The sequence below is a fragment of the Mastigoproctus giganteus genome, chromosome 11 (assembly GCF_048544385.1).
Source record: "Mastigoproctus giganteus isolate SK-2022 chromosome 11, ASM4854438v1, whole genome shotgun sequence".
NCBI lineage: Eukaryota > Metazoa > Arthropoda > Arachnida > Uropygi > Thelyphonidae > Mastigoproctus > Mastigoproctus giganteus.
The window spans coordinates 1,565,320-1,591,978 of NC_143585.1; the positions used below are offsets into that span (position 1 = coordinate 1,565,320).

The window sequence follows — 26,659 nt, forward strand, 5'->3', positions numbered from 1 at the left end:
GTGTTGACACAAAAGTGGCCTGACACAAACAAAACAACACACATACACTTACACTTTTTCAGGCCCATTATGCAGAGTTTCTGCACCATAACAGAGTACAAAGGTGGAGATGGGCTAATGCTTAGGAGCCACCCCGATATAAGAACACAAACAGTACCTTGATATTATATAGAATGGATATATATATGATAATGTGTATAAAACTGTATATAATCTTGTATATAATCTTGTATATAAATTGTATATATATCATGAGAATGTACATAAAATTGTGTTTATAAATAAATGAAAAAATGGAAATGGAGCTTTTGTTTTGGTTTTGTACCTGGGATTTATATCTTTAGCTTAAAGTTTGCCAGGTACTCAGGTGAACAATGAAGTGACTCGGGTTCTTGTTTAGAATTTCTTCTTTTATTGCCTTTGGTGTGATGTTTTGGCCTTTGTCATTTATAACTATTGAGGGCCCTTCCTTCTTAGGGGCCTCAGCCCTCAGTCCAAACTTGTTATGTCTTTATTATTAAGGATGGATTGTGCCTCCTCCCTAGTATTGGTCTCTATTATTATTCCTGGGTGTCTAGTCTTTCTGATGCTCTTAACCCTGACTGTTTTCATTTGTTGTTTGAGGTTCCTTTTCATGGTCTCTTTGACGGCCTCACTAGTATCCATTTGCGCTTCCTCCACTGGCTTAATTAAAACCACTTGAGATTCAGATGTTCTTGGAGGCATACTGAGTTGTGGGCCTTAGAAAGGTTTGGTACACATGGGGTACCATTCCTCAGAACATCTTCAAAAGATGGCGTGCACTGTGGAATTTGTTTTGCCCTAACTTCAAGAAGGGCTTCGAGTTTTGATGTGGCATTCTCTTGCTCCAGGTGCGTGGAAACCAGTATCGTTTCCATTTTTCTCCAAACGGTTATAATCTCTCCAAGGAGTCCAGTGGTTATTCTGTTATTAGATTTAACCATGAGGCTTTCTAGTTACGTGCACAGTATGTGCATTTTGTCCAGGACGGGCCCTTCAGGCATAGTAGGATCCAATGGAGGAGTCATCTCTGGTTTTTTTTTCCCTCATCAGTATCAGCTTGTGAGCTTAAAGCCTGTTGCGAGTCTTTAGGCTCACAGTTGCCTCTTGTTTCCCTGTCTGTTTTTGGGACAATTTGTTTTTTGGTTCTCTTTTTGTAGGCTGGGTCTAGCCTTGTCTCGTCATTGCCAAGGTCATTGTCGGGAGTTTGGAAGGTCATTTGTTTGGGGTTGGCAGTAGATTCCTGATCAGTGTGCTTATCTAGCGCTTCCACCTCAGTTTCATCCATGTTCGATGGCATCCAGAAAATCACATGGCTCATAGGAAAAGCAAGTATAAATAGTTCCTCTTTAATGAGGTCACAAGTCCTGAGGAATAACACCTGACTGAAGATTCTATGTAAATTAGGGCCTACACAGCAAAGCTGGCTGTATTTCAAGCTATTCCCACTTGTCATGTGGGAATCAACAGTAGTGGAAGCAAAGAAATGTCGCAAGTCAGCAGACTACTTCCTACGAGGGTTATTGAGGGTACTCAACACGACGGTGGTGGTGGTATGCATCTTAGTGGTTCTGACATTTTATAAAGAACTATTTTCCATGTTAAGTCTATGGTAGGCTGTAGAACATTTTATAAAAATGCAGCCTGAAAGCAAAATGGATGGTCGGAGCATGTTAAGTGCCCAAGGAGTTTTTAGTGGGAACTACTTTCCCATATCAAAGTAGCAGAGGAATGGGTGTGACAGCAAGGCAAAATTCAAGTGCTGCTCTCCCCAAAGCTATGTTAATAGCTGCATGGTGACCTGACCATTAAAAATACTGACGGAAAAATAACATCTCAGTACTCGCTATACAACCGAGAATAAACTAAAACAAACTCACCAAGTGACTCCACTGATGAAACTCCTCAAATTAGCATTAGCATTAGTTTGATGCAAGAAAGCAAGCTTATGCAGCATCAGCCAAAAAAAAAAAAAAAAAAAAAAACCACTTCCACTTCACCCCTCTGTTCGTTCAAAATACCTGTCCAGCTGAGCCTTAAACTTATTTAGGCTATCAACTTCCACGACAAGGGATGGAAGTCTGTTCCACCAACCAACCACTCGCTGGCTAAAGGCAAATTTCCACACGTCTATCCTACAACTGTCTTTCCTCAATTTGAATTTATGCCCTCTCAGTTGATTATTCTGAGCGAGAGGAAGAATCCCATCAGCATTGAGCATGCTCAAACCATTCAAGGCTTTATACACCTCTATCAGATCACCTCGCTGGTGCCTAGTCTCCAGACACTGTAATTTGCAAAACTTAAGCCTTTCTTCGTAAGAGCACCCCTTTGTTCCATTCACTAATCTTGTTGCCCTTCTCTGTACTCGTTCCAGCAGCTCTACATCCTTCTTGAAATGAGGTCTCCAGACCTGTATACAGTACTCTAGGTGTGGCCTGACCATCGCCTTTTACAATGGAATAATCACCTCCTTATCCCTGCTGGAAAAATTCCTGTATATCATTGACAATACTCCATGAGCTACTCTTGCAGCCCGTCTGCACTGCTCAGAGAACTTCATATCTGCCTGCACAACCACCCCGAAGTCCCTTTCATTCTCTACCACTGTCAGTGTAGTACCACAGAGTTGATACGTTGCTCTGGGGTTGCTGTTTCCCATGTGTAGTACTTTACATTTGTCAATGTTAAACTTCATTTGCCACCTCTCAGCCCATCTGCTCAACCTTTCCAGATCCTGTTGCAGCAGCATAGTGTCAGTAGTGTCCTTGACAACCCTGCCTACCTTTGTATCGTCTGCAAACTTCGACATTAAGCTTGATATACCATCATCAATATCATTTATAAATACAGAAAACAATAATGGACCCAACACTGAGCCCTGAGGGACTCCACTAATAACATTAGTCCACGACGAGCAGTGTCCATTGATTACCACTCTCTGTCTTCTCCCCCTCAGCCACCCCTTTATCCACAGCAGCAATTTGCCTCCAATGTCACACTGCTCCAATTTGTGCAGCAGTCTTCCATGTGCAACAGTATCAAAAGCCTTTGTAAAATCCAAGTATATAATATCAAAGTTATTCCCTGCATCCAGTTCCTTTGTGACTGCATCATAGTATCCAATCAAATTGGTCAGGCAAGACTTCCCCTTAACAAAACCATGCTGTGTCCGAGCTATAACTGAAGTCTTATCTAAATGATCCTGCAGTGCTTCTTTAACTAGTGCCTCCATTAATTTTCCTGGAACAGAAGTTAAACTCACAGGTCTATAATTACTTGTGTCAGCCTTTGATCCTCCTTTGTGAATTGGGGTCACATTTGCACATCTGCAGTCTGTGGGTACCTCCCCTGAGTCCAAGGAAGCTCTCATAATTATGGCTAAGGGTTTGCTTACTTCCTTTGCTGCCTCCTTTAATATAACTGGATAGATCCATCCACCCCGGGTGCCTTCCTTGTGTTTATCTTCAACAATTTCTCCTCCACTTTACTCTCAGTTATTACAAGATTCTCTAGCTTACTGCTAGAGTTGAATACACCTCTGGCTTTTCCCTCACTAAATAACTCCTCATGTGTGAATGTGGATGCAAAATATTCATTTAGTTTGTTAGCTACCTGAGCAGGATCATCAACTGTTGAACCATCAATATCCAGTGGACCAATCTGATTCATCCCCTTCCTTATAGAGTTTACATAAGTAAAGAACTCTTTGCTGTTTTTCTTTGCATCCCTTGCCAAAGATTTCTCGTAATCTGCCTTCGCCTGCCTAACCTCCTTTGTAACTTGATTACAGATCAACTTGTATCTATCATAGGCTTCTGTGTCATGTGTTAATTTGTATGTATCCCATGCATGTTTCTTCTCTGCCATATGCCTCATCAGTTCATCTGACATCCATTTAGGCCTAAACCTTGAAAATATTTCTTAGTTGGTATGTTAAGCCTAGTAGCTTCCAAGATAAGTTCTTTGAATGCTTCCCATTTTGCATTTGCTGTTGGTAACATCATCAGTTGGTCCCCTGCATAGAATTTAAATACTGTCTCAGTCCATCATAGTCGCCTTTACGAAAGAAATAACCCTTTCCTTTGCCCCTAATGGTAGTTACCTCTGAGTAAATACCACTTCAGCACACTGTGATCACTACCACCTAGTGGTTCATTTATCTGCAGATTCTTAATGCATGAAGAATCACTGCTGATAATCAAATCAAGAGTATTCCTCCCTCTAGTTGCCTCCCGAACATGCTGATGTAGAAAACAATCATCCAATAAATCCACAAAAGCCTTGCTAGTGTGCGAGTGACCAACCCACAAATTCCAGTCAATATCTGGGAAATTAAAATCTCCCATTATAAGACTCTGATTTACTGGCCCACTCTATTTCCCTGTACAGTTTCTTATTATACTCATCAGAGTCATTAGGCCTATAGCACACTCCTACTCGAAATTTTGATCTCCCAATGCTTATGTCACACCAAACTGACTCGACACTGCACTGTCCAGCGATGTCCACTGGCTTCACTTCCTTGGATTTTATGTATTTCTTAACTAATAGCATAACCCCTCCTCCTTTCCTATCCAGTCTATCCTTTCTATAGACGTTGTACTCCCCAAATTCCAGTTCTGCATTCCTTATATCTGTGTGACACCAAGTCTCGGATATCCCAACAATATCTGCCTTCGATGTACCTCAAATTCATCAAATTTATTTACTAAACTCCTAGCATTGGTGTACACGCAAGTATACATGCACCTATTTCTATTCTTAGCTACCCTAACACAACCCATGTGTTTACTTGTACCGCAATGACTCCCGGCAGTCTCTGAAATATCGTGCATCTTGTTTTTCAGGCTTCTGCTCATTCCAATAGAAGCAGTGCAAGAATCTCTTTCACCTCTGCCAGTGGCTACTGTTAATCTATTCGTCTTTTTTTGATAACAAATTTCAGAATTGATAACAAACTTCAGAGATTAATTGCGTTATTTTCACTATTAAAAATCGATAATTCAAAAGCTAAAAATTGCATGGCAAGCATGATCAACGGCCAAAAGAAACTGCCAAATTGGAGATACATTTGCAAATCTTCAGTCCATGGGCTTCTATTTTTCCAAGGATGCTCTCCTAATTATGGCTAAAGTTTGCTTATTTCCTTTCCTGCCTCCTTTAATATAACTGGATAGATCCCATTCACCCCAGGGTCTTGAGAAGGAATTGGTAGTGGATATTCAAGAAGTTGAAGCTGAGTGAGCAGGGCAAGGTTTCTCAAAATGGAAAGTGGAATGCAATATGCTATCATCTGCAAAATTATGGATAGGATTTCCAGTCAATGGAAGAAGGTCATTAGTATATAAGGGGAAAAGAGTGGAGAAAAAAACTGAACCTTGGGGGACACAAAACATTAGTGGTGAAATCAGAGGACAGAAAGCTACCTACCATCACCCTCAGTGAGTGATCAGAGAGAAAATTGGATTACCAATTACAAAAAACAGTTAGCAAACCAAAAGATTAGCATTAGCATTAGTAGAGGCATATGATGCAAGAAAGCAACCTTATACAGCATCGGTCAAAAAAAAAAAAAAAAACACACACCACTCCCATTTCACCCCTCCATTCGTTCGAAATACCTGTCCAGTTGAGCTTGAAATTTGTTTAGGCTATCAACTTCAACAACAAGTGATGGAAGTCGGTTCCACAAACCAACCACCCGCTGGCCAAAGGCAAATTTCCGCACATCTATCCGACATCCGTCCTTCCTCAATTTGAATTTATGCCCTCTCAGGTGATTATTCTGAGCATGAAGAAGAATCCCATTGGCATTAAGCATGCTCAAACCATTCAAAGCCTTATACACCTCTATCAGATCACCTCGCTGGTGCCTAGTCTCCAGACACTGTAATTTGCAAAACTTATGCCTTTCTTCATAAGAGCACCCCTTTGTTCCATTCACTAATCTTGCTGCCCTTCTCTGTACCCGTTCCAGCAGCTCTACATCCTTCTTGAAATGAGGCCTCCAGACCTGTATACAGTAGTCAAGATGTGGCCTAACCATTGCCTTATACAAGGGAATAATCACCTCCTTATCCCTACTAGAAAAATTCCTGTATATCATTGACAAGACACCATGAGCTACTCTTGCAGCTCGTCTGCACTGCTCAGAGAACTTCATATCTGCCTGCACAATTACCCCCAGGTAGTTTTCATTCTCCACCACTGTCAGTGTAGTACCACAGAGTTGATATGTTGCTCTGGGGTTACTGTTTCCCATATGTAGTACTTTACATTTGTCAATGTTAAACTTCATTTGCCACCTCTCAGCCCATCTGTTCAACCTTTCCAGATCCTGTTGCAGCAGCATAGCGTCAGTAGTGTCCTTAACAACCCTGCCAACCTTTGTATCATCTGCAAACTTGGACATTAAACTTGATATCCCATCATCAATATCATTCATAAACACCGAAAACAACAACGGACCCAACAGTGAACCCTGAGGAACTCCACTAATAACATTAGTCCACGTTGAGCAGTGTCCATTGATTACCACTTTCTGTCTTCTGCCACTCAACCATCCCCTTATCCATAGCAGCAATTTGCCTCCAATGCCACACTGCTCCAATTTGTGCAGCAGTCTTCCATGTGCAACAGTATCAAAAGCCTTTCTAAGATCCAAATATATAACATCAAAGTTATTCCCTGCAACCAGTTCTTCTGTGACTACATCATAGTATCCAATCAAATTGGTCAGGCAAGACCTGCCCTTAACAACACCATGCTGCGTCTGAGCTATAACTGAATTCTTATCTAGATGATTGCTTACTTCCTTTGCTGCCTCTTTTAATATAACTGGATAGATCCCATCCACCCCAGATGCCTTTTTTATGTTTATCCTCAACAATCTCTCCTCCAATTTCCTCTCAGTTATTACAAAATAATCCAGCTCACTGCCAATGTTCACTTTACCTACATCATTCTCCTTCAGGAATAACTCCTCATGCGTGAATGTAGATGCAAAATACTCGTTTAGATTGTTAGCCACCTGAGCAGGATCCTCAACTGTTGAACCATCAATATCCAGTGGACCAATCTGATTCTTCCCTTTCCTTCTTGAGTTTAAATATGTAAAGAACTCTTTTCTGTTTTTCTTTGCATCCTTTGCCAAGGAGTTTTCGTAGTCTGCCTTTTCCTGCCTAATCTCCTTTGTGACTTGGTTACAGACCAACTTATATCTATCATAGGCTTCCACGTCACCCATTAATTTGTATGTATCCCATGCATTTTTCTTCTCTGCCACATGTCTCATTAGTTCATCTCACAACCATTTAGGCCTAAACCTTGAAAAATATTTCTTAGTTGGTATGTAAAGCCTGGTAGCCTCCAAGATTAGTTCCTTGAATGCTTCCCATTTTGAGTTTGCTGTTGGTAACATCATCACTTGGTCCCACTGTATAGAATTTAAATACTGTCTCAGACCATCATAGTCGCCTTTACGAAAACAAAAACCCTTCCCTTTACCTCTGATGGTAGTTACCTCCTTGAGTAAATCCCACTTCAACGCACTGTGATCACTGCCACCTAGTGGTTCATTTATCTGCAGATTCTTAATGCATGAAGAATCACTACTGATAATCAGATCAAGAGTATTGCTCCCTCTTGTTGCCTCACGAACATGCTGATGTAGAAAACAATCATCCAATAAATCCACAAAAGCCTTGCTAGTGTGCAAGTTACCAACCCACAAATTCCAGTCAATATCTGGGAAATTAAAATCCCCCATTATAAGACTCTCTGATTTACTGGCCCACTCTATTTCCCTGTACAATATCTTATTATACTCATCAGAGTCATTAGGCCTATAGCACACTCCTACTCTCAATTTTGATTTCCTTATGCTTATGTCACACCAAACTGACTCGACACTGCCCTGTCCATCGATGTCAACTGGCTTCACTTCCTTGGACTTTGTGTTTCTTAACTAATAGCATAACCCCTCCTCCCCTCCTGTCCTGTCTATCCTTTCTATACACATTGTATTCCCCAAATTCCAGTTCCGCATTACTTATATCTGTGTGACACCACGTCTCTGATATCCCAACAATATCTGCCTTTGATGTTTTGAGCAATACCTCAAATTCATCAAATTTATTTACCAAACTCCTAGCATTGGTGTACACGCAGGTATACATGCACCTGTTTCTATTCTTAGCTACCCTAACACAACCCATGTGTTTACTTGTACCGCAATGACTCCCAGCAGTCTCTGAAATATCCTGCATCTTGATTTTCAGGCTTCTGCTCATTTCAATAGAAGCAGTGCAAGAATCACTTCCACTTCTGCCAGTGGCTACTGTTAATCTATTAGTCCTTGTATCCCCCCCAACTAGCAGTTTTCCGACCCACCTAACACTGCTCGACAGCATCAGCAAAAATTCTTGCACCCTTTCTATTTAAGTGTATCCCATCCCTGTAGAAGCAATCTCTCCTGTTAACAAATACAGTCCAGGCTGAAAAAAATTCTACCCCTTGAGCCTTGCACAATCCCTCCAGGGCCGAATTGATCGACAAGGCTCTCATCATATACTCCCTCCTATCGTGTCTGGGCAGAATTGCATTCACTTTCAAATTCAACCCTAATTCACGGCTTTTTTTCAACAGTGACCTGTACTTGCTAAGTAATTCCGCCGGTCTCCTACTCTTAATATCATTAGTGCCAATGTGTACAACTATATCACCTTTTGTGCCCTTAAGATGGAAGCTTGTTTAGAAGACCTTTATGCCAAACACGATTGAAAGCCTTTGAGATGTCAAGAGCAACTGCTTGTGTTTCACCAAACTTTTACATTGAATTTGTACATAAATGGGAAACAAGCTAGAATATCACAGTGGATCGACACTGACAGAATCCATACTGGTGATTGTTGATTAGACGGAAGGTTTCTAGGTAGTTTAAGTGTTGCGGTTAATTGATTTCTCCATTAATTTAGAAAGAATAGAAGTAATTGCAATGGGACGATAATTGGATCTGAAGGATTTGTCACCCTTTTTAGGAACTCGCTGGATATGAGCAAATTTCCAAGCAGAAGGAAAAACATCTTTAGAATAAGAAAGTGAAAGAAGGCGGCAAAGAATAAGAGTAAGTTCAGGAACACAGGTTTTGAGAACAATTGTAGAAATACCATTGGGACCTGGAGCTTTCTTAGCATCAAGATTCGTCAAAATCCTTCTGAAATCCTTTTGACGGAAGACCACAGGAGGCATTGAATGGAGCATATTGGGAATAGTGGGAGGTGTTTTCCCAAGATCATTAACACATGAGTTGGAAGAAAAATGGGATGCTACCAGGTTAGCTTTATACTTGGCTGAAGTGACAACAGAACCATCTGTTTTTGACAGAGGTGGGAGCAGAGATGGGCCTGTTCAAAATCTAGTTTAGACTGATTAATAACCGCTTTGAAATTGTTGCAAGCCTTGGTGTAGGCAGAAAATGAAACAAGCCAACTACGATATGCAATGTTCTTCTCTTGAACACCCTTAACAGATTGATTGGAAAACCAAGGTTTAGTTAAAGGACGAGATTTTAAAGTGGAGTGTGGAATAAAGGATTCCATTCCTACAAGAATAATTTCACTCACACAATCTGAGCAAACGTTGACATCCGAAGTTTCGAAACAGTAATCCGACCAAGGAAAAGAAGAAAAGAAATCTCGCAGGTCATCCCATTTTGCATTCTTGTAATGCAAAACAATATGAGAATAGCCATGAGATAAAGGCTCCATTGGAAAAGAAACTATCACCAAGTTTTGATCTGAGGTGCCTAAGGGACCACTCACTTTGACCATGTATTTAGAAGGGTTGTTTGTGAGAAAAAGATCAAGTGTTTTGTCTGTATAGTTAGGATTGTCCGGTATTATTAATCTGTGCAAGGTCATCAGTAATTGCAAAAGCCTCAGCATCTCGACCAGCTGGGTAGGTGTAACTAGGAAATGGAAACCTGCTGGAGTTGTGAACATTAAAATCACCAAGGAAAATTACCTCACTGTTAGAAAAGTTGGCCTGGAGAAAGTCAAGTTGCAAAGAGAGGAAGTCGAAGGGCTCCAAGTGATTAGTGGAGCTGGGAGAACGGTAGAGACAACAGATGAATCTGACAGAATGAGGTAGAGAGATTTTAATCCAGAGAGTATTAGCATTAGTAGAGGCATGGACGCCTCCGTAGCCAGGTGGGCAGGAGCAGCAGTGCATAGCACGCGCTTCTTGATTAGACTGGTTTTCAAGCCCGTGACCACCAAATACGAAGGATGCGAAAAGGTCAGGGAATGACCACCGCATATCCGCGGAGCAATATGGCCTTAGTTGCTAAAGCTCCTAAAAACCAAACAACAAACAGTAGAGGCATATGATGCAAGAAAGCAAGCTAATGCAGCATCAGCCAAAAAAAAAAAAAAAACCCACTCCCATTTCAATCCTCCGTTCGTTCGAAATACCTGTCCAATTGAACCTCAAGGTGTGGCCTGACCATTGCCTTATACAAGGGAATAATCATATCCTTATCTCTGCTAGAAAAATTCCTGTATATCATTGACAAGACACCATGAGCTACTCTTGCAGCCCGTCTGCACTGCTCAGAGAACTTCATATCTGTCTGCACAATTACCCCCAGGTACTTTTCATTCTCTACCACCACTGTCAGTGTGGTACCACAGAGTTGATACGTTCCTCTGGGTTTACTGCTCCCCATATGTAGTACTTTTGTTTTCTACATCAGCATGTTCGTGAGGCAACAAGAGGGAGCAATACTCTTGATCTGATTATCAGTAATGATTCTTCATGCATTAAGAATCTGCAGGTAAATGAACCACTAGGTGGCAGTGATCACAGTGTGTTGAAGTGGGATTTACTCAAGGAGGTAACTACCATCAGAGGTAAATGGAAGGGTTTTTGTTTTCGTAAAGGCGACTATGATGGTCTGAGACAGTATTTAAATTCTATACAGTGGGACCAACTGATGATGTTACCAACAGCAAACTTAAAATGGGAGGCATTCAAGGAACTAATCTTGGAGGCTACCAGGCTTTACATACCAACTAAGAAATATTGTTCAAGGTTTAGGCCTAAATGGTTGTCAGATGAACTAATGAGACATGTGGCAGAGAGGAAAAATGCATGGGATACATACAAATTGATGGGTGACATGGAAGCCTATGATAGATATAAGTTGGTCTGTAACCAAGTCACAAAGGAGATTAGGCAGGCAAAGGCAGACTACGAAAAATCCTTGGCAAAGGATGCAAAGAAAAACAGAAAAGAGTTCTTTACATATTTAAACTCAAGAAGGAAAGGGATGAATCAGATTGGTCCACTGGATATTGATGGTTCAACAGTTGAGGATCCTGCTCAGGTGGCTAACAATTTAAACGAGTATTTTGCATCTACATTCACGCATGAGGAGTTATTCGGGAAGGAGAATGATGTAGGTAAAGTAAACATTGGCAGTGAGCTGGATGATTTTGTAATAACTGAGAGGAAAGTGGAGGAGAGATTGTTGAGGATAAACATAAAAAAGGCACCTGGGGTGGATGGGATCTATCCAGTTATATTAAAGGAGGCAGCAAAGGAAGTAAGCAAGCCCCTAGCCATAATTGTGAGAGCTTCTTTGGACTCAGGAGAGGTACCTATAGACTGGAGATGTGCAAATGTAACCCCAATTCACAAAGGAGGATCAAAGGCTGACACAAGTAATTATAGACCTGTTAGTTTAACTTCTGTTCCAGGTAAATTAATGGAGGCACTGGTTAAAGAAGCACTGCAGGATCATCTAGACAAGAATTCAGTTATAGCTCAGACGCAGCATGGTTTTGTTAAGGGCAGGTCTTGCCTGACCAATTTGATTGGATACTATGATGTAGTCACAAAAGAACTGGATGCAGGGAATAACTTTGATATTATATATTTGGATCTTAGAAAGGCTTTTGATACTGTTGCACATGGAAGATTGCTGCACAAATTGGAGCAGTGTGGCATTGGAGGCAAATTGCTGCTATGGATAAGGGGATGGTTGAGTGGCAGAAGACAGTAATCAATGGACACTGCTCAACGTGGACTAATGTTATTAGTGGAGTTCCTCAGGGTTCAGGCGCCTCCGTAGCCAGGTGGGAAGGAGCAGCAGTGCGTAGCACACGTTTCTTGATTAGACCGGGGTTCGAGCCCGTCACCACCAAATACGGAAGATGCGGAAAGGTCAGGGAATGACCACCGCATATCTCGGAGCAATATGGCCTTAGTTGCTAATGCTCCTAAAACACCAAATAACAACAACATAACAAATAACAACCTCAGGGTTCAGTGTTGGGTCCGTTGTTGTTTTCGGTGTTTATGAATGATATTGATGATGGGATATCAAGTTTAATGTCCAAGTTTGCAGATGATACAAAGGTTGGCAGGGTTGTTAAGGACACTACTGACGCTATGCTGCTGCAACAGGATCTGGAAAGGTTGAACAGATGGGCTGAGAGGTGGCAAATGAAGTTTAACATTGACAAATGTAAAGTACTACATATGGGAAACAGTAACCCCAGAGCAACGTATCAACTCTGCGGTACTACACTGACAGTGGTGGAGAATGAAAAGGACCTGGGGATAATTGTGCAGGCAGATATGAAGTTCTCTGAGCAGTGCAGACGAGCTGCAAGAGTAGCTCATGGTGTCTTGTCTATGATAAAGAGGAATTTTTCTAGCAGGGATAAGGAGGTGATTATTCCCTTGTATAAGGCAATGGTTAGGCCACATCTTGAGTACTATATACAGGTCTGGAGGCCTCATTTCAGGAAGGATGTGGAGCTGCTGGAACGGGTACAGAGAAGGGCAACAAGATTAGTGAATGGAACAAAGGGTTGCTCTTACGAAGAAAGGCTTAAGTTTTGCAAATTACAGAGTCTGGAGACTAGGCACCGGAGAGGTGATCTGATAGAGGTGTATAAGGCTTTGAATGGTTTGAGCATGCTCAATGCCAATGGGATTCTTCACCTTGCTCAGAATAATCAGCTCAGAGGGCATAAATTCAAATTGAGGAAGGACGGATGTCGGATAGATGTGCGGAAATTTGCCTTTGGCCAGCGGGTGGTTGGTTGGTGGAACCGACTTCCATCACTTGTTGTTGAAGTTGATAGCCTAAACAAATTTAAAGCTCAACTGGACAGGTATTTCGAACGAACGGAGGGGTGAAATGGGAGTGGTGTGTGTTTTTTTTTTTGGCTGATGCTGAATAAGCTTGCTTTCTTGCATCATATGCCTCTACTAATGCTAACTAATGCTAATGCTTTACATTTGTCAATGTAATGTACTTTTCTAGATCCTGTTGCAGTAGTGTACTGTCATTAGTGTCATTAACAACCCTGCCAACCTTTGTATCGTTTGCAAACTTGGACATTAAGCCTGATATACCATCATCAATATTATCTATAAATACAGAAAACAACAACAGTGGACCCAACATTGAACCCTGAGGGACTCCACTAATAAACTCCACATGGTAAGAATATACCCAGATCATCGACATAATGTGGCCTCGACAATGCCCCCCCCCCTCCCCGTATACACACTACTCGGACTTCCTCCAGTCACTATCTGGCAGAGCAGATGTAGCAAGATTATAACACTAGCTGACTGGAAGCCTCCTAAAGAGTTACCAATAGGTTCATTCCAGTGTACTAACTAGCGGCCAGCCTGCAAACACCAGTCTGTTCCAGCAATCAAATACCCACTGGCCAAAGGAAAACGTCTGCACATATATTCTAAAACTGCCTTTCCTCAGTTTGAATCTATGCCCCCTCAGTTTTGTAATCTGAGTAAGCAGAAGAATCCCATCAATATTGAGCCTGCTCAAGCCCTTATATACCTCAATCAGATCAACCGCTTTAGAGCTGTACCCTTTAGGCATATGATGCAAGAAAGCAAGCCTATACAGCATCAGGCATCAGCCAAAAAAATTCCCATTTCACCATTCCAGTTACTCCAAATGTTTGCCTAGTTCAGCCTTAAATTTTTATTTTTATTTTATTATTATTATTTTTTATGTAAACCCCAAACACGAGAGGTTTTAGAACCTATAGTACTTAGTACCGTGCTCGGGTTGGCAGTTGAGAAGACGAAAGAAGATATTTGTTGACATTAGACTTGAACTTTTGTAAACTGTAATTTTCAGTAAATACATATGAAGGAAGGTTTTTCCAAAAAACGGCAGCTGAATGAATAAACGAGGAAGATGAAAAGTTGGTTCTGTGAGTTTGAAGTTGGACAGTAAATGGATGTTGGCTGGTGGCAGCACGTGTTCGGACTATTTTGAAAGAGAGAGCGGGAATTATAGAAGCCAATTCAGAAGAATAGTGCCCATGGAAGTATCTGTAGAAGAGGCATGCAGCAGAAACAGTACGTCTATGAGACAGCGAGTGGAGAGACTCTGTTAGAGATGAATCATTAATTAACCTAACTGCCCTCTTCTGAATGGAATCAAGAAGCCAAACATTTAAGGCTGTCAACTTCCACAACAAGACGAATCCCAGCAATCAAATACCCACTGGCCAAAGGAAAACTTCTGCACATATATATTCTAAAACTGTCTTTCCTCAGTTTGAATCTATGCTCCCTCAGATTTGTAATCTGAGTAAGCAGAAGAATCCCATCAGTATTGAGCCTGCCCAAGCCCTTATATACCTCAATCAGATCACCTCACAGGTGCCTAGCCTCCAGATGCTGCAACTTGCAGATGTAAGACAGGACTTAGTTTTAGAAGGATTGAAATTAACTAAATTAGCTTTGCCCCAACAGTGAATTACCTTCAGATCAGCATTTAAGGAATTGATAGCAGATATTTGAGATGTTGAGGCTGTTTGTATGGCAAGGTTACTTAAAAATGGAAGTTGGTATATAATGTGCTATTATCAGCAGAACTATGGATAAGATTTCCAGTCAATGGAAGGTCATTAATATAAAAGAGGAAAAGAGTGGGAGAAAGAACTGAATTTTGAGGAATACCAGCATTAATGGAGAAATCAGATGAGAGAGAGCCATCTACCATGGCCTGCAGTAAGCATTGAAAGACAAGAAAACAACAGTTGGCAAACTATTAGATGGAAGCTTATTTAGAAGACCTTTATATCAAACATTATCAAAAGCCTTTGAAATGTCAAGAGCAACTACTTAAATTTCACCAAACCTTTTCATTGAATTTATCCATAGATGGTAAAATAAGCCAAAATTAATAATATATCTTCAGTCCATTGATAATGATGGAATCCATATTGCCGATCACTGATCAGATGGAAAGTTTCTAGATAGTTTAGGAGTTGGCAGTTAATGGATTTCTTCATTACTTTAGAAAGAGTAGGAGTAAATGCAATGGCACAATAATTGGATGAGAGGGAGTTGTTACCTTTTTAGGAACTAGCTGGATATGAGCAAATTTTCAAGCAGAACGAAAAACACCAGTGGAATAAGAAAGTTTAAAAAGGTGACAAAAAATAGAGGTAAGCTGTGGAGCACAGGTTTCGAAAACAAGTGAAAAAACACCATCAGCGCATCGTGCCTTCTTAGAATCAAGACCATTCAAAATTCTTCTGACAAGGTTTCAACAGAATGTTTGTTTGTTTGTTGTTTGTTATTTGGTTTTTAGGAGCATTAGCAACTAAGGCCATATTGCTCCAGGATATGCGGTGGTCATTCCCTGACCTTTCCGCATCCTCCGTATTTGGTGGTGACGGGCTCGAACCCCGGTCTAATCAAGAAGTGTGTGCTACGCACTGCTGCTCCTTCCCACCTGGCTATGGAGGCGCCTGTTTCAACAGAAAACTGCAGCAGGCATTGAAAGGAGTGTACAGGGAATGGTAAGAGAGAGTTGAACAAGGTCATCAATACAACAGTTAAAAGAAAAGTAAGATAATAGATTGGTTTTATCTTAGCAGAGGTGAAAATAGATACTGTGGGAGTAAAAGAGGTGGGAGTAAAAATGGACAAATTTGCAACCAACAGCTTTGGCTAGAGACAGAATGCTCAACTAACATTTGAACAAGAAGCAAGTTTCTATTCTCAACCTGTTCAAAATCTAGTCTGAACTGATTAATAACAGCTTTACAATTTTTGAGAGCTTTGGTGCAGGCAGAAAATGAACCTGGAGCAGACCATGCAAGCCAATTGCAATATGCAACATTCTTATCTTGAACAGCCTTAGCACATTTATTGGAAAAACCAAGTTTTTTTTTCTTGTAATGCCAAACAACACGAGGTTGAGAATAGCCATGAGAGAAAGTCTCCACTGGAGAAGACACCATCACTAAGTTACGATCTGAGGTGCCTAGAGGACCACTCACCTTGACCATGTACTTGAACAAGATCATCAATGTTTTTGTGACAAAAGATAAAGAGTGTTGGCTGTGTGGCTAGGATTGTCTGGTATTCTGGTAGGTAACTGAACAATCTGTGTGAAGTCATTAGTAACTGCAAAAAAAGTCTTAGCATCTCAACTAGCTTGGCCAATGAGACTAGAAAACAAGTCGGCTGGAATTAGTGAACATTAAAATTACCTCACTATTAGGAAAGTTGGACCCGAAAAAGTCAAGTTTCAAAGAAAGGAAGTCAGATTCCCAGGTGATTAGTGAGTTTTGAGAATGAAAGAGGCAACAGATGAATTTGACAGAATGTGGTAGAGAGATTTTATGCCAGAAAAGATCGAAAAGAGGAGATTCCATATTACTAAGTCTCTGACTCGGAGGGACTATCAGAATGGACATCACTGAGATTGGAATTGAGATCACATATATTTCTGAAATGAACAATTAAGTGGTTGAGAGGTTTAGAACTTTTCAAAAATTTTCACAAATACCATTTTATCACATTATTTGAACTATAAATTAAAAAAGTTAATTAAAATTAGTAAAATAAAAGAAATGATAAAATTAATAATTTTTTTCTAAATTTAGGGAAAACTTTGCTAGATTATAACAATCTTTCAATTTAATTTCTCTATCTATAAGAAAATATGCAAAATAAAATTGCTCAACGAATAAATATCAGCCTTAACCAAGTTAAATTCTGCTATACATATGGCAATCTTATGCAGATCACATTTATATTTAATCAATTAAATTACAATTCTGCTAGGTCTGTATCTAAACAAGTTAAAACGAAACCACATTTCATACTGTAATGTGTATAATGATGGCAAAAAATTTATACAGACAGAACCTATACATGTTTTCAAAAATTTGCGAAAAAAAAGAAGAAAAAACATGATTACCTTGATCTTTATATGCTCTTTTAAAACCAGCAAAGTTTAAATTGTGCAGGAAAATAGCTCATCCTTTATTGAATATAAATTCTCATTCCAATGTTATTCACCTCCATTTGTTGTGATAATCAACATTCTCATTAACAAAGTGAGATTAGAGAGGCAAGATTTTATTTTTTTCTATTTATCTAACAATCTTTATTGTTAGAAAAATAATAAAAAAATGCATAAAAAGTGCAACTTGTAAACAAACCTGATATTAGGAAGACAACCCCTTTATCTAACAATAAAGATTACGTGAAACAGCCAATGTGATATTTATTGGAAATATGTAATTCATTAAATTGTGAGCACTGTACTGCTTACAACGCTAGTAATCAAGAATAAGATATCACGAGAGAGAGAGATTAATTTTTTTTTTTTACCTGAGAAGTTCCAGTTATCATATTCTTGATGAAATCTCTATGACCAGGAGCATCAATGACAGTTATATAGTACTTCTGAGTTTCAAATTTCCACAGAGTGATGTCAATTGTAATACCACGTTCCCTTTCGGCTTTTAACTTATCCAGGACCCAAGCATATTTAAAAGATCCCTTACCCATCTAGAGGGGGGGAAAAAAAACAATATATAAAATGAATATTATTAGAACATGAACAGGAAAAAATATATTTTTGTGTAGTTAAACAAAAGCTCTTGTATGGATGCTAATTTTCAAAAATAAAATGTTAAGACATTCTTAACACGTTTATCTTTATAACCAACTAGCAATGACAATCTCAACAACCTCCAGTGCTAAAAAAAGTCTTTAAGGTGTATTTTTTGGCCAATTCCACTGAGTGAAAAACTGGGATCTGAAATCTTCAGCACTTTAAAATAACAAATCCTAAATTTTATACTCACAACATTAAAACTCACAGATAGGTTGTCAGGCAGTTATAGCGAAGAACAAAGTTCTTGGATATGGCTTGATTTCAAGATGCTTCCTTGCAAGACAGTGCTAAGAACAGTGATGACACAGTTCTTGATTACCAATAAAGTCTGTGTGAACTGTGTCTATTAGCCATGGAGAGAGCAGTTTTCTATTTATCTTTTGTATATGGTCATAAATTTTTTTTTTTTTTTTCTTGGGAGAGGTATACAAGAAAATAACTAATTCTAAGAAATATTAAAAAAAAACTGCAAAGTAAATTTTAGGAAAATAATCAAGTTTACTAAAGAGCTTATTTATCAAGTTTACGAAGAGCCTTTTTGTCAAATTAAACAAGTTCACAAAGAAGTTTTTGCCTTTTCTGCTAATTTTGCGGTTTTAACTTTGTATTTTAACGTTTTGATTTTTAATTTGTCTTAATTTTTAACATAGTCTATTTTGTCTTGTTTTAATAAATTCTTTATGTTTATCAATTGTTGGTTCCAGCACTGTTATTTTAGTAACAAATAGCTTCAGCAAACATAAGGTAAAGAATTAAGTTTTAACAGTTTTAAATAATTTTACATTAGCAATTTGGTTAATAAGATTAATAATAAATCAATTTACATTAAGTAAATGGGGTAACTATGAATATGAATTCATGCATTAAGAATTTACAGATAAAGGAACCACTGGATGGCAATGATCAGTGTACTAATGAGGAATTTACTTAGAGATGAAACTACATTCAGGGGTAAAAGAGTTTTTGCTTTCGTAAAGGTGACTAAGGTGGTTTCAGACAGTTTTTAAATTCTATACAGGATGACCAACTGATAATGTCATCAACAGCAAATTTTAAATGGGAAGCAGTCAAGGAATTAATCTTGGAAGCAACTATGCTTTTCATACCAACTAAGAAATACTGTTCAAGATTTAGACCTAAATAGATGTCAGATGAATTAACTAGATGTGTGGCAGAGAAGAAAGTGCATGGAATGAATATAATGATTGTGTTTTATGCAGATATTAAATAGGTTTAGTAGCGTTTGTTAGATTCTTATTTTGAATTTAACCAGCGATTTTTGGAAGTTACGACTGCCAGTGTTGGCGCCAATATTGTTGAACTAGCTGCCATATTGTAGTCGATAAGAAATAGCTTAACGGATATATATCTCGAACTGATAGCGTAAGGTATAAAGTTAAACTAGATAGCGTAATACAAAGAACTGTATTAGAAATCTGTTAGCTTATTATAGTATTTTCAATTAATCAAAAATATTATTAATATTATTAAATTATATTACTAATTAAATTGTATTTAAATGGAAATCATGACCAAGACTATAGCTGCGAAGCAAAGATCACAGCCTAGCAAGCGTGCTATGGCTCGGGGGAGAAACGAAGGGGGCTATTCTCCAACGCATCAGTCTCAACAAAAGTGCGAAGTGTGAAATGTTTGCCGACCTTTCTAAAACAGGATATGATCCAGCCAAGGAGGGTGCCTTTGTGCGTGCTAGGTGTCTAAAGTGTCAAGAAATTAGGCACCAACTCAGCGTTCTGATGGGCGTCTATGAAAGTTTGAGGTGTAGGATAGGTGGAACAGGACTAGAGTATGTCTGCCAGGTGCAAAAGATGATGTAGAGCAGATATCTTTTCAGGGCACAAAAGGTGATATTGTTGTACACGTTGGAACTAATGACATTAAGAGTAAGAGATCTGCAGATTTACTCAACAAGTACAGGTCAATGTTGAAAAAACAATTGCGGGTTAGGGTTGAATGTGAAAGTGACTGCAATTCTATCTGGACACGACAGGACGGAGTACATGATGAGAGCCTTGTCAATCAATTCGGCCCTGGAGAGATTGCGCAAGGCTCAAGGGGTAGACTTTTTTTCAGCCTGGACTGTGCTTGTTGACAGGAGAGACTGCTTCTTCAGGGATGGGATACACTTAAATAGAAAGGGTGCAAGAATATTTGCTGATGCTATCGAGGCAGTGTTAGGTGGGTCGGAAAACTGCTAACATTAGGGGATACACAGACTAAAAGGTTAACAGTGGCCGCAGGCAGAGGCAAAAGTGATTCTCGCATTGCTTCTATTAGAATGGGCAGCAGAGTGGATATTTCCAGAACTGCTGGGAGTCGTAGTGGAAAAAATAAATACATGGGCTGTGTTAGGGTGGCTAGAATTGTTATTTGGTTTTTAGGAGCATAAGCAACTAAGGCCATACTGCTCGGGGATATGCTGTGGTCATTCCCTGACCTTTCCGCATCCTCCGTATTTGGTCGTCACGGGCTTGAACCCCGGTCTAATCAAGAAGTGTGTACTACGCACTGCTGCATGTACACCAAAGCTAGGCGTATAGTTAATAAATTTGATGAGCTTGTGGTGCTAGTGAAGACATCAAAGGCAGATATTGTTGGGATATCAGAGACGTGGTGTCACACAGATATAGGCAGTGCAGAGTTGGAATTTGGGGAGTACAATGTGTACAGAGAGGATAGACAGGATAGGAAGGGTGGAGGGGTTATGCTATTAGTTAAGAAACACATAAAATTCAAGAAAGTGAAACCAGTCGACATCGCTGGACAGTGCAGTGTCGAGTCAGTTTGGTGTGACATAAGCATTGGGAGATCCAAATTGGGAGTAGGAGTGTGCTATAGGCCTAATGACTCTGATGAGTATAATAATAAATTGTACAGGGCAATAGAGTAGGCCAGTAAATCAAAATGTCTTATAATGGGAGATTTAAACTTTCCAGATTTTGACTGGAATTTGTGGGTTGGTCACTTGCACACTAGCAAGACTTTTGTGGATTTATTGGATGACTGTTTTCTACAGCAACATGTTTGAGTGGCAACCAGAGGAAGTAATACTCTTGATCTGATTATCAGTATTGATTCTTCATGCATTAAGAATCTGCATATAAAGGAACCACTGGGCAACAGTGATCACAATGTATTGATGTGAGAATTATTTAAAGATGTAACTACCGTCAAGGCAAAAGGGAAGGGCTTTTGCTTTCGTAAAGGTGACTACAGAGGTTTCAGACAGTGTTTAAATTCTGTACAGTGGGATCAACTGATGATGTTACCAACAGTGAATTCTAAATGGGAAGCCTTCAGGGACTTAATTTTGGAGGCTACTATGCTTTTCATTCCAACTAAGAAATACTGTTCAAGGTTTAGGCCTAAATGGATGTCAGATGAATTAAAGAGGCTAGTGGCAGAGAAGAAGAATGTATGGGATGCATATAAGGTATCTCTATCGGCAGGTATAACCTAGTCTGTAATCAAGTCACAAAGGACATTGGGCAGACGAAAGCAGATTATGAGAAATCTTTGCCCAAGGTTGCAAAGAAAAACAGCAAATAGTTCTTTACTTATGTAAACTCTAGAAGGAAAGGGATGAATCAGATTGGACCACTTAACATAGATGGGTTGACTATTTATGATCATGCTCAGGTAGCTGATAAACTGAATGAATATTTTGCATCTACATTCACACATGAGAAGTTATTCAATGAGGTGAGTGCCAGAAGTTTATCAAACACTAACAGGGAACTAAGTGATTTTGTAATAACTGAGAACAAAGTGGAGGAAAAATTTTTGAAGTTAAACATAAGGAAGGAACCTGGGGGTAGATGGGCTCTATCCAGTTATATTAAAGGAGGCAGCAAAGGAAGTAAGCAAACCCTTAGCCATACTTATGAGAGTTTCTTTGAATTCACGGGAAGTCCCCTGGACTGGAGGTGTGCAAATGTATCACCAATTCACAAAGCAGGTTCAAAAGGTGACACAAATAACTACAGACCTGTTGGTTCAACTTGTGTTCGGAGGAAAATAATGGAATCACTGGTTAAGGAAGCTTTGCAGGATCTAGACAAGACTGCAGTAATAGTTAAGACACAGCAAGGGTTTGTTAAAGGGAGGTCTTGTCTGACCAATTTGATTTGTTACTATGATGTGGTCACAAAGGAACTGAATGGCAAAAATAATTCTGATATCATGTACTTGGATTTCAGGAAAGCTTTTGATACTGTTGCACATGGAAGACTGCTGTACAAATTGGAGAGGTATGGCATCAAGGGTAAGCTGCTACAATGGATAAAGGGATGGTTGAGTGGCAGAAGACAGAGTGGTAATTAATGGACACTGCTCATCGTGGACTAATGTTATTAGTGGAGTCCCTCAGGGCTCAGTGTTGGGTCCATTATTGTTTTCTGTATTTATAAATGATATTGATGATGGTATATCAAGCTTAATGTCCAAGTTTGCAGATGATACAAAGGTTGGCAGGGTTGTCAAGGACACTACTGACACTATGCTGCTGCAACAGGATCTGGAGAGGTTGAGCAGATGGGCTGAGAGGTGGCAAATGAAGTTTAACATTGACAAATGTAAAGTACTACACATGGGAAACAGCAACCCCAGAGCAACATATCAACTCTGTGGTACTACACTGACAGTGGTAGAGAATGAAAGGGACCTGGGGATGGTTGTGCAGGCAGATATGAAGTTCTCTGAGCAGTGCAGACAGGCGGGCTGCAAGAGTAGCTCATGGTGTCTTGTCAATGATATAAAGGAATTTTTCTAGCAGGGATAAGGAGATGATTATTCCCTTTTATAAGGCAATGGTCAGGCCACACCTAGAGTACTGTATACAGGCCTGGAGCCTCATTTCAAAAAGGATGTAGAGCTACTGGAACGAGTACAGAGAAGGGCAACAAGATTAGTGAATGGAACAAAGGGGTGCTCTTACGAAGAAAGGCTTAAGTTTTGCAAATTACAGTGTCTGGAGCCTAGGCACCAGGAGGTGATCTGATAGAGGTGTATAAAGCCTTGAATGGTTTGAGAATACTCAATGCTGATGGGATTCTTCCTCTTGCTCAGAATAATCACCTGAGAGGGCATAAATTCAAATTGAGAAAAGATAGATGTAGGATAGATGTGTGGAAATTTGCCTTTCGCCAGCAGGTAGTTGGTTGGTGGAACAGACTTCCATCTTTTGTTGTGGAATTTGATAGCCTAAATAAATTTAAGGCTCAGCTGGACAGGTATTTCGAACGAACAGAGGGGTGAAGTCGAAGTGGTTATTTTTTATTTATTATTTTTTTTTATTTGGCTGATGCTGCAGAAGCTTGCTTTCTTGCATCAAATGCCTCTACTAATGCTAATGCTATTTTACTCCCGAAATTCCAGTTCTGCATTCCTTATATCTGTTTGACACCACGTCTCTGATATCCCAACAATATCTGCTTTTGATGTTTTGAGCTACCTCAAATATATCAAATTTATTTACCAAACTCCTAGCATTCGTTTAGACACAAGTATACATGCACCTGTTCCTATTCTTAGCTACCCTAAAACAGCCCATGTGTTTATTTGTACTGCAATGACTTCCAGCAGTCTCTAAAATACCCTGCATCTTGTTTTCCAGGCTACTGCTCATTTCAATAGAAGCAGTGCATTAATCAATTTCACCTCTGACAGTGGCTACTGTTAATTTATTAGTCCTTGTATACCCTGAAGCTAGCAGTTTTCCGAGCCACCTAACACTGTCTCGATAGCATCAGCAAACATTCTTGCACCCTTTCTATTTAAGTGTATCCCATCCCTGTAGAAGCAGTCTCTCCTGTTACCAAGTACAGAGCAGGCTGGAAAAAATTCTACCACTTGAGCCTTGCACAATCTTTTCAGGGCCAAATTGATCGACAAGGCTTTCATTATATACTCCCTCCTATTGTGTCTCGGCAGAATTGCAGACACTTTCAAATTCAACCCTAATTCACGGCTTTTTTTCATCAGTGACCTGTACTTGTTATGTAATTCCGCCGGTCTCCTACTCTTAATATCATTAGTGCCAACATGTACAACTATATCACCTTTTGTACCCTTAAAAGATGATATCTACTCTACAACGTCATCAAACTTTGCCCCTGGCAGACATACCCTGGTCCTGTTCCACCTATCCTTTTTTTCAAAGCATGTTCCCCGTTTCCCTGACAGTAGAGTCACCAACAACTACTAGTTCCTGTGGGACTAGCGCATTCTGCTTTGGGGGTTGCCGCTGTGTTGTGTGATGAACAAGCGCAAGCTCTGGCGTTGATGTGGGCAGCTGAGAGCTTGATGGGCCCATCAATTTAGATCCTTCGCGGGCATCCACTCTGTCCTTCAAGCTCTCATATAGGCCCATAACAACGCTGAGTTGTCGCCTGATTTTCTTACACTACTTACATCGCACACACACACAAAGACATCCCCCATGGCAATATCATGTCTCGTACCCGATTGCTTCATAAACATTATGCAAGCAGTGCATTTTAAAAGGTGATTCAGAGGGTAACTGCCCCCCCCCCCTCAGTTCTCCCCTGAACCACAGCACTCCCATTAGCTTGAGCCTTTTGCTTGATTACAGACTAGCTTATATCAGCCTATGGCTGATATAAGCTAGTCTGTAATCAAGTCACAAAGGAGGTTAGGCAGGCGAAGGCAGATTACGAGAAATCTTTGGCAAAGGATGCTATGAACAACAGCAAGGATTTCTTTATTTATATAAACTCTAAAAGGAAGGGGATGGATGAATATGATTGGTCCACTTGATATCGATGGTTCGACTGTTGATTATTCTGCTCAGATAGCAAACAAATTGAATGAGTATTTTGCATCTACATTCACAAATGAGGAGTTATTAAGGTTTGAAAATGCCAGATGGTTATTAAACTGTAGCAGGGTGCTTAATGATTTTGTAATAACTGAGAGCAAAATGGAGGAGAAATTGTTGAAGTTAAACATAAGAAAGGCACCTGGGGTGGATGGGATCTATCAAGTTATATTAAAGGAGGCGGCAAAACATCAGCCATAATTATAAGAGCATCCTTGGACTCAGGGGAGGACCCAACTGACTGGTAATGTGCAAATGTATCCTCAATTCAAAAAGGGGATCAAAGGGTGACTGAACAAGTAATTACAGATCAGTTAGTTTAACTTCTGTTCTGGGTAAAATAATGGAGTCACTGGTTAAAGATGCATTGCAGGATCATCTAGACAAGACTGCAGCAATAATTCAGACACAGCATGGGTTTGTTAAGGGAAAGTCTTGTCTGATAAATTTGATAGGATATTATGATGTGGTTACAAAGGAACTGGATGCAAAAAATAATTTTGATATGATATACTTGGATTTCAGGAAAGCTTTTGACACTGTTTCGCATGGAAGACTACTGTACAAATTGGAGCAGAATGGTATTAAGGGTAAGTTACTACAATGGATAAAAGCATGGTTGAGTGGGAGAAGACAGAGGGTGGTAATCAATGGGTGCTGCTCTTCGTGGACTAATGTTATTAGTGGAGTCCCACAGGGTTCGATGTTGGGTCCACTGTTATTTTGTATATTTATCAATGATATTGATGAAGGTATATCAAGCTTACTGTCGAAGTTTGCAGATGATACAAAGGTTGGCAGGGTGTTAATGACAGTAATGGCAGTGTGCTACTGCAACCGGATCTAGATAATTTGGGCAGAAGGGCTAAGAAGTGGCAACTGAAGTTTAACCTTGACAAATGCAAAGTACTGCATATGGGTAAAAGTTGTTTGTTTGTTGTTTTGGTTTTTAGGAGCATTAGCAACTAAGGCCATATTGCTCCGGGAATATGCGGTGGTCATTCCCTGACCTTTCCGCATCCTCCCTATTTGGCGGTGACGAGCTCGAACCCCGGTCTAATCAAGAAGCGTGTGCTACGCACTGTTGCTCCTTCCCACCTGGCTACGGAGGCGCCATGGGTAAAAGTAACCCCAGAGAAACGTACCAACTGTGTGGTACTACACTTAAGATGTTAGAAAATGAAAAAGACCTGGTAGTAATTGTGTAGTCAGATATGAAGTTTTCTGAGCAATGCACACAGGCTGCCAGGGCAGGTGAGAGATTTTGTCAATGATATATAGGAATTTTGATAGCAGGGAAAAGGAGGTGATTGTCCCTTTGTATAAGGAGGCAGTGGTGAGGCCACGTCTTGGGTACTGCGTCCAGGTCTGGAGGCCTCATTTTAGGAAGGATGTAGATTTGCTTGAGAGTGTAGAGAGAAGAGCAAAAAGATTGGTGAAGGGCACCAAGAGAGGCTTACTTAAGTTCTGCAAATTGCAGTGGCTGGAGACTAGGCACCTGCACGGTGATCTGATTGCAGTGTATAAGGCCTTGAATGGGTTGAGCATGCTGAATTCTGATGGGATTCTTCCACTTGTTCAGATTATGAACCTAAGGGGGCATGAATTCAAATTAAGGAAAGACAGATGTAGAATAGATGTGCAGAAATTTGCCTTTAGCCAGTGGGTGGTTAATTGCTGAAACAAACTTCCATCTGTTGTTGTAGTAGTAGTAGTGGCATGTGATGCAAAAAAGCAAGTGTATGAGCTTATGCAGTATCAGCCAAAAAAAAAAAAAAAAAAAAAAAATCACACCA

General features: G+C 39.9%; 1 protein-coding gene across 1 annotated transcript in view; it reads right to left on the bottom strand.

The window, feature by feature from the left end:
- The window catches only part of LOC150077639 (elongation factor 1-alpha-like), a 139,348-nt gene that overhangs the window by 46,129 nt on the left and 66,560 nt on the right, over positions 1-26,659 (bottom strand). Inside the window, exon 3 of the mRNA XM_090384786.1 lies at positions 17,716-17,895. Coding sequence (XP_090240912.1) covers positions 17,716-17,895 — 180 coding nt within the window. The remainder of the gene's footprint in view (positions 1-17,715; positions 17,896-26,659) is intronic.